This window comes from Eucalyptus grandis, chromosome 6 (assembly GCF_016545825.1).
Source record: "Eucalyptus grandis isolate ANBG69807.140 chromosome 6, ASM1654582v1, whole genome shotgun sequence".
In the NCBI taxonomy this organism is placed as follows: domain Eukaryota; kingdom Viridiplantae; phylum Streptophyta; class Magnoliopsida; order Myrtales; family Myrtaceae; genus Eucalyptus; species Eucalyptus grandis.
In genome coordinates, this window is record NC_052617.1 from 11,381,990 (window position 1) to 11,397,399 (window position 15,410).

Sequence of the window (15,410 nt, forward strand, 5' to 3'; positions counted from 1 at the left end):
AGGGAAATTAAAAAGAAAAAGACACGCATTGATCCGTAAATCATATTATATCATAAATTCTTTTCTTTTTTTCCCAAAGGATAGGGACATTCTATATTTCGTTCTTTCCACTCCAATGTTCTTGAGCAAAAAAAAAAATCATTTGGCCATGACTCCGTCAAGAACATTAGCTCCGACAACGTGAAAGACTTATGTAAATGGCAACTTGATATGACATAAGAAAAGGTTAAATATTCGACCTATAATAAAACTTGCGGAAGTCGAAGTCCCCCCACCTAACAAGTAGGAAGGAAAACGTGTCATTCTTTTTTAAAAAGGAATTGAGTTTGTTAGACCATTTCCTTTGCCCAGCAAAAGAAGCTAGCGGGAGGAATGGGACCTTTCCCTTTAATTAATTCCTTATTTTAGGTTTGATAAGAGCGGCGACCCTGTTCATTCTCATTCTCATTCCAACAACCGGAAGCAAAGAGGACAGAGAGAGGGTCACTGTCGAATCAGAAACCCTGTTCCGTCAAAGTCCAAGGGGTTCGTGTATGCTTCAAAAGTCCTCATCTGGAGGCAAAGCTAAGTAAACACCAGACATCAGACAATGCTCTCTCATCTTACTTTTCCATCAACTTCCGTCCTTCAACCCCAAGCCAGACCTCCCCTCCCCAACAAAAATAATAAATAAAATAAATAAAATAAAAAACAACACCCGCATGGATAATACCTTGTGTTGTCACGATCGCAGCACATAACTCGTGTAGAGCTCGTGTATATTATATGGTGAATGAACACGGTACATATGACAGACACTCGAGACATAAGAACGAATCATTCCCTTTTAGAAGTCACGATGGTCAAATTCCTGTTGTTAAATCGATCCTATCATTGAGAGAGGGGCGTGTCAATCTAACTCTTCTGCCACGATTGAGTTGATCCACCGCATTGGTCGCGAAATCGATGGATCAATAGTCCTGGCTTCTCAAGTCCCATGTCACTTTCCCTTCAACAACAACCCCACCCTCCCCATGTGTAAAATAAACAAAAACACAGAGAACTAGGAACATCTGTTTCTATTACCCCAACTTCTAAGCAAGTTTTGGTGACTGAAAGCTACCTCAAACCCCCCATCAAAACCCCCTGAACTTTTTGCCTGCATGGCACTCCTTTGCCAACACCATTCTCGTTTTGGCCTTTCTTGCCAAACGATTCAGAGAATACACGGAGGGGAGCAGAAACTGGGTGTCCCTTCTGCTTATAGTGGTAACTTATCTTTTTCGTTTGGGCTGAATAAAAGGGATGCAGCTTCATATCTCGCCCAGTTTGCGACACGTGACCGTGCTCCCAGGCAAAGGAGTGAGAGAGTTCATCAATGTCAAGGTCGGGTCGAGACGGTTCTCATACCGCATGCTGTTTTATATGCTGCTGCTCTTCACGTTTCTTCTGCGAGTCATCTTTGTAATGACGGCGGTGGATGGCTTCGATGGGGAAAGGAAGTGCTCCTCTATAGGTGAGCCCTACTTAGTCATAGTTTCTAGCCTAAAGTTCGAAGTTCCTTTTGAAACTAATGAATCAATGCTAGAACTATATGTCTCCCTGTGAAGAAATGCGGTCTGGCCAAGAATGTTAATGAGTTCTCAGAAGCATCTTTCTCTGTTCAGGAAGCCAAAAAGGATAAAGCTACATAAGCATTTCCAGAATAAAATGCAGAACTTATTGCGGATATGTTTGTTTTACGTAGTTTTGCTGACATCAAAATCAAAATGTTCCAAAATTAAGAAAATCTTTCATGAGTTTGTTGTGCAAAGAATAGCATAGGATCCGGTCATTCTATGAACCTCATTTCGGTTGTCAGGTATATTAAATCAGGACAAAATAACACCCTCCAGATTAGAAAGCAGATGGAAACAAAGGGATTCATTCATTTTTACCAAAGATGTCATGAGAGGTACTTTCAAGTTAATTAATCATAACAGAGTTCTGATAACTAGGACTTCGAGTATGTGATGATCCTTTGATAGGTCATATCATAAAAGCATCAAGACATCACGGTACTTTTTCACTGAGTTGAACAAAAATTTATTTAGTGTCTAATTATGTGAATCTTCTGGTTAGAATAGTTATCCTCCATTCATTTGGTATCTGATATTGGGGTCGACTTCTCTCAACCATCAAGTCGGTTTGATGTAGTCTATAACCATCTATAATGCACTTGGTCCCCAGGACACACTTATACCATAGAATTTGCCTGAGGGATTAGCCCAAAAAATTCATTATCATACTCAAATTATGCAGTACCAACAGTAGAGATGATTCCATTTAGGTAATAGATCAGAGAAGCCAATAGTTTTCCAAAGGCTTACATACAATCTGTCTCGACATGGACAAAAATCCAATCCTCGGCTTTATCTAAAGCAGGTTATAAGTTATCACTGCAACCACATGAACACGAGCAATTCTGAAAAGTTTTATCGTTAAATACCTTACTCAGATATTCTACGTGATTATTCAGTGATTACCTCTATGGTGGCAGGTTGCCTCGGGAAGAAACTAGGACCGAAAATTTTGCATCGAAGGCTTGAACCAGCAGTAATCTCTTCTCAAACATCTTCATTGCTCAATAAATCTTGTTCGACATTTACAGTTCAAAGCTTAGGAAGGAAAATAATAACTCTCTTGCCGCTGCCAAGATATAACTCTCACACCATTTTACAGGTTCCAGAAGTAATATACCAGATCTTAGACAAACCCGTTTCAGAAGATGAACTTAAAGGAAAATCAGAAATTCCCCAAACATTGGAAGACTTTGTCACTGAGATGAAGGAAAGCAGATCAGATGCCAAAGCCTTTGCTCTCCGGCTTCGAGAAATGGTACCAACCCAATCTCTGTTCCCCATGATCAGTAATCCCTAGATGCATATTTAATCTTGACAGTTGTTCTTGTTTCATCAATTTGTGTAAATTTACCCTGTCAACTGAACATCATGTCCCTGTTGCATTTTTGGAGCTTTAGCTGATTAGAAAGTTTTACGCTTCAGGTTACTCTACTTGAGCAAAGGACCCGAACAGCTAAAATCCAAGAATATCTGTATCGGCACGTGGCATCTAGCAGCATACCAAAACAGCTTTACTGTCTTACCTTGAAACTTGCCAATGAACACTCGACAAATGCTGCTGCCAGATTGCAGCTTCCATCAGCTGAGTTTGTCCCAGCTCTCGTGGACAACTTGTATTTTCACTTTGTCCTAGCTTCAGACAATGTTTTAGCCGCTTCAGTGGTCGCAGCATCGCTTGTCCACAATTCACTCCATCCCGAAAGGGTTGTCCTCCACATTATAACAGAAAAGAAGACTTATTCTCCAATGCAAGCGTGGTTCTCCTTGCACCTCTATCTCCAGCCATAATCGAGGTCAAGGCACTCCACCACTTTGACTGGTTTGCCAAGGAAAAGTGCCTGTGTTGGAAGCCATGGAGAAAGATCAGCGTGTTAGGTCACAGTTTAGAGGAGGGTCACAGCCATTACAGCTAATAACAGTGAGAAGCCTTATGTGGTTGCAGCAAAGCTTCAAGCACTGAGTCCTAAATACAATTCCATGATGAATCACATAAGAATACATCTACCTGAGGTATGAAGACCACAAGTCTTGGTTATTTCTTCTGTATGATGCAAATAATTTTAATTCTACTTGTTCTTTGCAGCTGTTTCCAAGTCTAAATAAGGTAGTTTTCCTGGACGATGACATTGTGATCCAAACCGATCTTTCCCCTTTTGGGATATCGATATGAATGGGAAGGTCAACGGAGCTGTTCAAACATGTAAAGGGGAGGATAAGTTCGTGATGTCAAAACGATTAAAGAGCTATTTGAACTTCTCCCATCCTCTCATTAGGGAGCACTTTGATCCTAACGAATGTGCATGGGCTTATGGCATGAACATTTTCGATCTAGAGGCTTGGAGAAAGAGTAATATAAGTCTTACTTATTATCACTGGCTTGAACAGGTAAGCACCTCAATATCTAGAATATAATCAGTGCTATGCTTGTGTGGTTTAACCGATCTACAGCATATTGAATATGGACAGGCACACTGTTCGCATTTAATACCTTGCTTACTACATCAGATACATGATAATGACAGTTTGTAATGAAGGAGGGGATAATAGATGTTCTTGGACGTTTCTGTATAACAAAGTGAAAGTATAATGCAGATGTCTCTGCAACTCATAGTGCCTTCAATTTTCCCATGCTCTCTTCTGATAATAACCTGAAAATATAATGCAAAATCTCTGCAACTCGTACTGACTTCAATGTTCTTATGCTCTCTTCTGGTGCAGAACTTGAAATCCGATCTAAGCTTGTGGCAGCTAGGAACATTACCTCCCGGTCTAATAGCATTCCATGGTCATGTTCACATAATCGATCCCTTTGGCACATGTTGGGGCTTGGATACCAGGAAAACATAAGTTTTGCAGACCCTAAGGATGCAGGAGTCATCCATTTCAATGGCAGAGCAAAACCCTGGCTAGACATAGCCTTTCCGAAACTTCGGCCACTGTGGGCCAAGTACATCGATTTTTCTGATAAGTTAATCAAGAGCTGCCATATTAGAGCTTCTTAGAATGCAACCGGAGGGAAGCTGCCTCACCATGTGGAACATAAGAGCTATTGCATCTGTACATGTCGAGAGAAACAGAAGGGAAAGTCCACAAATTTAGCAACTACAACTGAGGGTGCATACGAAAGAACAGCTACATCATCTTGCAAATTTTGGAATCTCTCTTATGCATTGTTATTTACTATGTTCTCTCTCTTAGGGGTTTCAATTACAAGATATCTTCAAATAAGATTCCTCCAAGCATAGTCTTCATGGGAATAGTCCACAGTGACTACAAAGAAAATCTTCCCTCTTTGTATAACCTGCTCCGCATAAACCCGAGTACATCACATTTAAATTAAGAAGATAATAAGCAATGCATTATCAGAAAAGTGTAGGGCAGACATTTCACTGCTTCGGAGGCTTTAGAATGAAATTATTCTCAGATAACCAGCCAGGCAACAAATAAGAAATCAGACATGCGTTAATTGGTCCAGACTTCTTGTTAGGAGCAGTCATCTGAGAAGATGCAGCCAGAATTCTACAGTCAGTCAAGAGTTTGAGGCATAGTATGTAAAAAACCAAAAATTAAACTCAATACTTTTTGCTACAAAAGAAATGCTACTTTCTCCCAGTTACATTGGATACGAGCTCCCTCAAGAACTTTGCAGACTTGGTAATGGGCGAATTGATGGCCATCAAATTATACAACACGGTTTCGACCTCACCAATGGATGGCCGAGAGTTGAACCTCGAGACCACCTTCAAACTCCCTCCTTCTTCTTCGTCGACAAGAACAGCCCATCTCTCCCCACTGACCACCCCATCTCTAACGCACTTAAAGATCACTCCTTTCCTCTTACTCAAAATCCCCTTAACTTCCAAGCCCATGAAGGAATAAATTACCTCAAATGATCCCACAAAACCCCTGAGCTCTCCAAAATTCTCCTCTTCATCAAATGCCCATTTGGGATTAAACAGTACAACCGGCTTCGGGTACACTATCTCAGCCAATTCTTTCACCACATTCAACTGCGAAGACCCTGGAGCTAAAACGACCACCACATCACCAGAACTGAAGATCCGGACATCATCATCCTCTGTAACTGACGACACGTCTGTATGCTCCACCTGACTTGATGAACTTGATCTAAAGCCTTTGGCAGAAGACTGTTTGTCAGGCCACAGGAACAGAATCTTGACAGGGGAGACTTTTCTTTTCACGGGCAAGTCTCGGAACACGTCGGAAACGAGCTGGGACAGCGATTCGGGCGAGTCGTCGACAACCGGGATCTCGACCCTGAACCTGGGTTGCTTCAGTTTCTTGAGCTTGCCGGCGAGCTTGGGGTTGTTGAGAGGCTTCTCTAAGGTGGTGGAGAGGCAAGTCCTGGCTTGCTTGATAGCTTCTTCTCTTGAGGCTGGTGGGTTGGGAGAAGATAGAGAGGCTTGAGCAGAGAGTTTGCTGGTCCAGGGTCTCTGAGGAAGCGTTTGAGGAAGTAGAGCGATACGGCGAATGGATTCGTGCAGGGGAAGTTGGAGGGATGAAGAAGAGATTTTCTGGGGCAACAATCTTGTTGTTGGTGGACTAGGATTCGTGTGTCTGTTGGTGTGTACATGAGTTTTGAAGAGAGGGGAAGCCATTTGAGCTCACTTGAGAAAGAGCAAAGCCTGGAGTGCAGCAGAGCAGAGAACAGTAGCTTCATGCATGATGGGGATAAGGTTTCATTTATGGCTGGTCATACGCCCCACGATTTTCCAGTTTAATAAAAGGAAGAGAACATTGCCTGAGGTGAAGTACTGATCTCGGACGGTTGCATTTTCGAAGTAAATTATTATGGTTTTTAACTCTCACTTACTACTTTTGCTAATGTCTCCGTGGCACATATTTTATAACAGTTTCATCTGTTGCAGAATTTTCATAAGCCAATTAAAATCAATGTGAAATCCCACACACCAAACGACACGTGCGATTGATAGGATCTTTGAGTAGACCAAGATCCAGACAAATATTTCATCTCTAAGAGGGAATATTATATGACAAAATTTCTCTATCAGAGATCAATACAACAACTTCAGAATAAATGGTTTGATAGGAATTTGGGCATTCATGCCTTTCACTCGCTGATCCAACTTTTCCTTCTTGTCTTCACTTATTGCTTCTCATCACGAAGCTCACTCTTCTCACCCTGCTCATGAAAATGCACCTGTTGGAAACCACTGTTCTCCCGAGTAGTCATATCATACGTTAGGGAATCAAGTTCGTTACCGACAAAGTGATAAATAGGAGGAAAGAACTTGATAATTGTCGAAAACTTTAACTCTCGAACAGTCGTTGATTCACTTTCAACTTTCGGGCTTCACCCCACAACTGAGCTTACCATATGAACAGCATCGACTAATATCGCGACTCTTATCAGTTTTGGGAGGCCTTCCTGGCTCCAGGAGAGATCCCAATTCCTGGTTACAAGATGCTTAATTGAAGCGCCACTGCTTTTGTATATTCAGAAAAGAGAAGGAAGACGGGGGACTGCTTCTATCGATCTTTTCACACCTTCTCCGTACACCTTCTAGAGCTGGATGCACCAAATGCTTCAGATCTACTCTGGCCCTGTTAGGCTGATAGTTGAAAAGGGACAAAGGTATGATTGCTTCGGAAATAAGTTGACCAAAATATTAGCACTTATGCAAAGCATGACATATTGATGTTACTGGATAACAACACTTGGTACTCACCAAGAACCAAGAATATAGACGAAAAGAACTGTCTCTGGTCGAGAGAATTAACAAGTTGAAGACTGAATGTAAGGATTACATTCTTAAAATTGAACAAGTTGACGCTCAACTTGTCATAAAAATTAATGAGAGTGAAGTATCGGTTACAATTTTTAAGAAATGTCAATTTACTGAAGATGGTATATTTGCCTATGTCATTTCCTAACAAGCGTTCCATAGAAAGCCACTAACTAACGAACTCCACCGAACAAAAGAAAAGCTTTGTTTTGGTCAAATTTTCTCAGTGGAAGGAAATGACCGAACCGTCCCCGTTGAGAGGATATCATTCCGGTGGTCACGAACAAGCCGCGCTCTTTCAAACGGATATAACCGAAATCCAAAAACACAACCTCGTCTCACTTCTTCACTTCCCACTTCAGTCCGTTCCTTCTCCGATCCCCACCAAATCAATGGAGGGTCTTGCAAACTTAAATGGCCTATCGAAGACCCTGCTTTCACCGGTTCCGGCCCTTCTGAGCCGTCGAGCCGCTCAGAAGAGATTGATGGTGAACGACAATCTGGGCCTTACTTCGGACAACCTTCAAGAACCATATTTGACGCTGCAAACTTCTCGTAGAACGGCTCTCGGCCTCACTTCGGTAGCCCTTGTTGGGAGCTTGGGCAGTGGATTAGCTCTCGCCGAGGACAATGGCTATTGGCTCACCGGCCCCATCCCGGTGCCTCCCATTTACAATAGTAATCATTTACTTTTTCGCCAAATCTCCATATTTGCAGTTCTGGCTCTGTAATTGACTTTCGATATTGTTTTTCGGCATGAAATTTAGGGATAGTTGCTTTTGGCAGTCTTCAATCTGGGGTAATTTCTGATGATAACCTGGACTTGTGAATAACTGTATATTTTGGAACTAGAACGGACCATTTCCACCTGTTGGAACCCGTTGGACTTGAGATGGACTTGCTCTTTTAGATCTTATCAGAGCGAGGCTGCCTTTTCGCCTTCATAATGTTGATGTCTAGATACGTATGCAAATGGAAAGTACAATGTGACCGATCAGAACTCCATGTAGGTTGCATTAGTTTTGGGGCACTAAAGAGTGCAAGAAATCAACACACGCCTTCATTCAGGTGTTGTTAACATATTCTTAACCTTCTTAGGGCCCAAGGATTGCAGTCACTTTATGATAAAATGCAGGATGTATCGCTGTCATCCTAGTGCGTCACTCAAAACTAAGTTGCTTATCCAGAAATAAGTTCTCCATTTCTTATCTGTGGCATGGATTTACAGAGATTGCAAACGAGAAGACTGGGACAAGGTCTTTCGTGAGGAATGGAATTTACATTGCAGACATAAAAGTGAAAGGAAGCATGTTCAGGCTAAGGAAGTACGCATTTGATCTGCTAGCTTTGGGAGATCTGATTGGGAGAGATGTGTTGAATTATGTCAGGAAGTACTTGAGGCTCAAGGGGACTGTCATGTACTATGACTTTGATAAAGTGATCTCTGCTGCTCCTGCTTCTGATAAGCAGCCCCTCACTGATTTGGCCAACAGACTGTTTGACGACTTTGAGAAGGTAAGGGTATTTAAATGTGGTTCACAAAGTGACAATCAGATCACTTTTCGCACTTTCAGAATCGTTCATAAAAAGTTGTGGTGAAAAACTGTTTCAGATAATGGAAATGAAATGGTCATCTGGTGTTTTCAAGTGCAGGGGTACAGTAGGCATAATAGAATTTCTTTAGTCTTCTGAATCAGAATAATGCATTCTCACTTTTCAGATTTAAATTTTTAGTTTAAACATCACCTTCTTTAATTTGTGTTTGTGCATTAAACTCTTCAAACATCAGAGGAACCAGTTAATGAAGAAGACATGCTTTGTTTTTTTCTGAAAAACAGCTTATTACAGTGCCAGTCTTTTAAGGTCTAACGGATGTTGATTTGCATCTGATTTGGCAGCTTGAAGATGCTGCGAAGAAGGAGGACTTGCCAGAGACGCAATCTTGTTACCAAGACACCAGTATCATTCTTCAGGAGGTTATGGATAGAATGGCCTAAATATGAGGCAATTGTGGACCTGAAGGAGATTTTGATCATTACTTCAAGGGGGAAACTAACCCTATTTGGGTGGAGAAATATCATCTTTATTCTATTGTTCATTTTCGCTGTATATTGTACTGTGAAGCCACATCTTTTTGTCTATGGAGGCGATTAAAAATGGCCTTAGATTGATTGAAAATTTTCTAGTTTTAACAGATGATTAAATTATGTATGCCACTTCACAGTCAACAAAAATTGTAAGCATGACATGTAAAGGGTTGTGGCTGTTTGATGCAAGCCTAGGGGAGGCTTTCTCAAACAATAGGATCGGGAGAGTGACTCGCGCACAAGAAACGGGACGAACAGTAATTTCAGCACTGCGCAAGCTCAGGAGAACAGTCGTATCTTTGTCGATACAGATCGGATCAACCTGATTCCAAAGCCAAATGAACAAAGACTTCTGGATCTACAATTTCTGTGTTTTGGGTTTTCTGAAATAAGCACTGTAGGATAGTCGAAATCGGGTTGGAAGTAACGAACAGAACAGGAAAAGATAGGAACTTCGTTGGTTGCTCTTCTAGGCCTCCAAGGAAGTTGAGGGGGGCACCGATTCTTCTAGATCGATGACTGCAACTCTTCAAGGATGCAGATTTCAAAGCTCCGACTCTTCAAGGACGGAGGAAACTCTTCTAGGTTTTCAAGGATATGAACACTACAAGGTTCATGATACTTGCTTCAAGCAAAGTTTTCTTTCATTCATCAAAAGCTGTATGTCTTCTACAAGGGATTGGCTTATATCATCAAAGAAATAAAAAACAGAACGTTGAAACTAGGAGAAATAAAGACAAAGCGTTGAAAACTAGGAGAAATAAAAACGGAGCATTGAAAATAGGAGATATAGTAAAGGGCATGGAAACTATAAACTAGTAAAAGGCGTCACGCGAGCTTCCAAGGTGTCTTTCAAGCTTCCGGGATGGACTCAAGATGTCGTTATGGCTTCTCGGTTTCGTCGAGCTTTAATGCGGGCCGATCTTCTTGGTCGAGAGAGCTGGTCTTCAATGTGGGCTGCATCACTGTTTAACTTGTACCACGCATTCATAGATCTACTTTTCTTGCTCTAGATGTTGGTTGCAGCATAGACAAATTAAGATCGGCCTATGGTTGCAATGCGTCCATGAAATCGTTTCAGTGTATTCTACCTTTTGTTGCACACAGCAAAAATCACCCCATTAATAGCAACAAGGCAAACTCTCTACAGATTCTAGCAGAAGAAAAAAGAAGTCTGGTATATTGGAACAGGAAAAAGAAATACCAGAGCCGAAATTCACCTCATCAGTACACAAAAGCATTGGGGAAAAGGAAAAGAACTGTTTCACCAATGTGGAGATGCGGGGCATCAATCCTCTGGCATGCTAAGCGAGCTCTCTACCATCTGCCTACATTCCTGTTTCAATATATATGTGCTAACAATGCCCATGAAGAAATTTTTTCTTTTTACTCGTGACTCCATTTTGGTTTAGGCTCTTCACCTTTGTCACTGAGATACAGTATGGCAACAAAACCCTGTCTGATTGTACATGGCAAAGCTACAATTCTAAGAGTATGTATGTTGGTTCAGAGCCTATTTAAATGCTCTTGTATCTTGCTGAGTTCTGAATGAGCCTAGTGTCGATAGGCATATTTTTTAAGAAAGAACCTGCAATCTTTATAAGATATTGATTTTGCAGATACCATGTTGATTGATTAACATTCTGCATTGGACGCTGCACACGGATTCGTTTAACCATTAGCTCGTTCCAAATATTGTACTCCCTCCGTCCATCTCTCTCTGATTTTGCAAAACCAGTTTGCTTAATGATGGATCCTTTAGCGTAGTTCTACTAGTAATAGCCATCATTTCTTGCTTTTCCCCTGCCCATTTCCAGCACTACATCCCGCATTATTTGTTGGTATTCAGTCTATACATCCCTTGACTGAAACAGGACGCCAATAGTGTTAGTGAAAAAGGTCAAACCTAAAAAACACGCATCAACCAGACCTTATGGTAACACCCCTTATAGGGGTGTTAGTCATAATCCGTGTTATGCAATGTGATTGTAGTCATACATATTTTTTTGTTACAGAGGCAGCACACTTCAATTAGTACTTTGAATCAGTTCAGCTACATCCCGCCACCCCGTTCTTTCCCTGCACGTTGTCGGAATGCAAATTGGCTTTCGGGATTCTGATTTCTAGATACTTCTCACTGCTCAGCTTTGCCTCTAATTTCCTCCAATCTGCATCATCTGGCAGCTCAAGCCTCCTCACGTATCCATGTTCCCACCAGCGCCCACATCTCCAATCCTTGGTCTTGGACTCTCTGTGTGGCTTCCATTGCCCACTAATTTCCACCACCTTTCCATTATCAGTATAAATCTGGACACCGTTTTCCCCTAAAACTGCTTTAAGCATATGGTTATTGTCACGAAACTGACCTTACTAATGTAACAATATTCTTAAACAAACAAACAGTCTCAATTTACAGCCAACTCTTGTAAATATATGTTCACTCTTTCATAGATGATACTGATTAATTCATGTACTGAGGCCTGGAACTGCAGATAAGCTTCCAGCGAAATAAAGGTATTCTGGAGTCTCCTGACCGAATGATCATTTTAGTTCTTACCCTTTAACCTACAAGGACAGCATAAGAAAAAGCTCAAAAACTTACCTGGAATTTCCGATTTCAACACGTAATCATTATCGGTCTGAAACCATTCGACGGTGGTCTGGCCGCAACTGCGAAGTTTGGACAAGAGCGCATCCGAATCGAAGTCCCACAGAGGGAAAGCATCACATGGATCAAAGAATTTCCCGAACAAAAAGGGGCTAAACAGCGAGCCGTCGCCGAAAACCCCGTGGACCACCGGACTGCCCTGGCTGAAGAACTGCTTGAACACGTCATCGTTCAACGCGACCGACCACTTTTTGGGAGCATGATCGTCGGTTTTAACATCCAGCTGTTTGCAAGTGCTCATCTCACAGAGCTTAGCTTGGATGTTTAGCAGGCGTTTCTTGGGGGTGCAGCTCAGAAGAATTCTTGCCTTTTATAGTGGGAAAGAAGAAAAAGCAGCTGCAACGGGAATATTTGGAGGGCTGTAAAGCTAGCGGGAATATTTCCTTTTCTCTTATCGCATTTTTTCTCTTTGGTCAGAAGAAGTTATGGCAGGCAGGCAGGCCAGGCACGCAAGATGCCCATTTCGCCATTTGTCTAGATTCTGTGCTTCTCGATGTGAAGAATCGAGAAAGAACCTTTCCCTAGTACGAGAGGACCGGGAAGGACGCACCCTGCTTCTAGCAGCCGCTACAGGTCCTCAACCAGCTTCACAATTCTGCATTTTACCGGTCGAGGCCTAACTTTGGATGCAGCTCTTAGTTACCGCTTCATTTCTAGTCCCGCACCGAGCTTATCATTGATATATTTGGCAGTAGATCGAGCAAAATGAGAAGCTTGTTTCTTCTTCTTGATTTCGATTCTCGATAGGCTCTGTGCTTGTTCTTTACTAGGAGCTACCTCAGCTGATCTTTCCATGTGCGAAGCTAGGACCCTACGCTTCATATCATTTCTCCAGAAACATGACTTCCATTGGTGGGTTTCACATAATATATCAGCAGATTCGGCACGAAACCACCTATCGGAGATGCCGATTCCTCCTGATGTGATTAAGAAACCAAGCACGGAAATCAACAACCGCATCACCGGAAGCAAAGGCGAGTGCGAGGAGAATCTTTTGGTGTGACTGATGATGTTCCCACGAGATCTCCCTTTACAAAGACAATTCCAAAATCATCTTTTCTTTTGTGGAAGATGGTTGGCAAAGCGAGATAGGGCATCGGCTTTGATTAATGTCCTGCAAATTTTCAGCCACTGGAGTACCTGAGTCGCCAAGATAAAAAGGAAGGGGAGCACGACTGGTGCCCCCACCTTGGCCATTGGAGGGGGCAATCATTGAAATTCTGAGCATCCGAGGCCCTTTTCTTTATGAGACGAGCGTCTGATGAGACCCAAAGGCCGAGGCTCAGCAAGGGAATGGGAAAAGACCATCTGCCTGCCACAAGTCCCTTCCAAAAAGTTTTGGACGCTGGAAGGAAACAGGTGAAACGTGTGATATCAATTCTAACGTTGTTCAGGACCCTTTTAGCTTGAGATTTCACCAGAGGACATGGTACTTTGTTGCAGTGATAGAGAGCAACCACATCATATCATCAGGAGAGAATTAGCAAAAAAAAATCTTAGATCTATTACAATTATATTAATTCAATCATAAACTTTTGTTTGTAGCCAAACAAGTTCCAAATATTTTGTAATTGTATCAATTTAATCTACCTAATCAAATTTGGTCAACTAACATTGACAAGGCATGATTAGTTCTAATATGGCACTACTAAACGCTCATATAGATATTTTTTAATAAAAAAATTCAGATTTTTAAATTTCTTTTTTTTTCTCTTTATTTATTTTCCCCTTTCTTCTTCCTCTAGCCTATCATTGGAGTGAGACGACCGACAAGAGGCAAAGGCCACAAGGTTGCCTTCACCCAATGACGACAAGGCTCAACTTTTGCTAGGGATGAGCAAGCCAAGCCCTCGCCAGACTTGACGAGGGCTCTTATTACTAGTGGCTGGGTGAGGTGAGCCTCACCAATGGCCAATGATTAGTCCAACGATCAACCAAAGGAAGAGAAAAAAGGAAAAAAAAAGAATAAAGAGAAACAAAAGAAAAAATAATCAAAATTTTTGAAAAATATTAATATATTATTAATCCAACTTAGCGCCGATTGTGCCATGTTAGCACTGGTCATGTCATGCTAGCACTGCGCAGCCAAATATGATCAAGTAGACTAAATCAACACAAATGCAAAAGATTTAAAAATCATTTGATCAAAAAAAAAATATGATTGAATTGGTATAATTGCAATAGATTGAGAACGAGTTGTTCTAGGCTATTCGACTTACGTGGGGACTTTTAAAACGAGTTGCTCCGGGCCGTCCGGCTTACGTGGGGACTCGGGAGAGCAGAAGGGTAGTCTCGGTTTCCGGCGAATCACGCGGTAATTCCTAGCCGGCGGTGGTGTGGTTTGAGTAGAAAAAAGCCCGGAATGACGGTCAATTGGAGCTTGCGTGAGTGCTCTGTACATCGTGTGCGAAAGATGCGCTGTAAAATGCATATTAAACAAAATGGGCGAACGGGAGGCTTTATGCGGCTGCACCTTGTGCTCGTATCCTTCGTCCTTAAGATATTCGGCGGCTTTAAATATAACCCATTCAATTCCGTTTACCCTCTCTCTTTTTTTATTTTCTTTTTCATTTTCTCTTTTCCTTTTTTGCATTTTGCTAAGAGTTAATATAATGAAAAATCCTAAACTCATATACACCTAAGAAATTTACTCCAAATTAATTTGTTGATCACCAAAAATCTCCAAATTGGTACATTTATAATAAATAATTTCTATTAAATTGAACAAATACAACAACAACAAAATCATAAATCGGTACATGTGGAACAAGCAGTATAAACACCAAATAACCGCCACATATCATCTAACTCAATAATTCAATGGTAAAGCTTAACTGAAAAAATATCGGAGGGTTGTATCAATTTGAAATTTTCTAGTGATCAAAAAGTTAATTTTAAATAAATTTATCATAAATATACCGATTTAAAATTTCTTGTAGTATTAACCCTTTTGTTAATAAATTTGTTTGTTCTCTTGCTTTGCGATCAAATAATTTTCATGAATGCTTTTTTCCCCCATTTCCCCTAAACTTTTCAATATTTTTGGGAAATATGATGTGAAAGCTCTCAAATGATCGTGGAAGAAATCATTTATTCTCGAAGGAGGAAAGGGGCATGAGGACCAATGGGCGAGGGCATTCTGAGTTGACGGCTTTGCCTAAATTCAAATTGTCTCCATGCAAATCATTTTTGACTTTTTCTCCCTGGTTGAATTATTGGACCGGTTATATACTGATAATTGATAGTAGCGTTAATGCAATAAAGAAAAATCTCAAATCGATATGCT

The 15,410-nt window shown here is 41.3% G+C and overlaps 3 protein-coding genes and 1 pseudogene across 4 annotated transcripts; 2 read left to right on the forward strand and 2 right to left on the reverse strand.

Moving 5' to 3' along the window:
• The first annotated feature begins 1,163 nt into the window (after window positions 1–1,163).
• LOC120294875 lies at window positions 1,164–4,829 on the forward strand (annotated as a pseudogene).
• A 216-nt stretch (window positions 4,830–5,045) lies between these two features.
• LOC104448350 lies at window positions 5,046–6,301 on the reverse strand. The gene has a single exon (XM_010062135.3). It carries the CDS (start codon window positions 6,218–6,220, stop codon window positions 5,201–5,203), a length of 1,020 nt encoding a protein of 339 aa, XP_010060437.2. The 5' UTR covers window positions 6,221–6,301; the 3' UTR covers window positions 5,046–5,200.
• A 1,358-nt stretch (window positions 6,302–7,659) lies between these two features.
• On the forward strand, window positions 7,660–9,547 carry LOC104448352 (photosynthetic NDH subunit of lumenal location 3, chloroplastic). The gene is made up of 3 exons (XM_010062137.3): window positions 7,660–8,047; window positions 8,598–8,884; window positions 9,268–9,547. Exons 1-3 carry the CDS (start codon window positions 7,762–7,764, stop codon window positions 9,364–9,366), a joined length of 672 nt encoding a protein of 223 aa, XP_010060439.2. The 5' UTR covers window positions 7,660–7,761; the 3' UTR covers window positions 9,367–9,547.
• A 1,719-nt stretch (window positions 9,548–11,266) lies between these two features.
• On the reverse strand, window positions 11,267–13,311 carry LOC104448353 (21.7 kDa class VI heat shock protein). 2 transcript variants are annotated; one of them, XM_010062138.3, is made up of 2 exons: window positions 12,059–13,311; window positions 11,267–11,789 (listed from the first exon to the last, which is right to left on the reverse strand). In XM_010062138.3, exons 1-2 carry the CDS (start codon window positions 12,363–12,365, stop codon window positions 11,506–11,508), a joined length of 591 nt encoding a protein of 196 aa, XP_010060440.1. In that variant the 5' UTR covers window positions 12,366–13,311; the 3' UTR covers window positions 11,267–11,505. The 2 variants fall into 2 exon arrangements, with proteins under 2 accessions (XP_010060440.1, XP_010060441.1); XM_010062139.3 differs by having other exon boundaries at window positions 11,267–11,786; window positions 12,059–13,297.
• Between the last annotated feature and the right edge of the window lie 2,099 nt (window positions 13,312–15,410).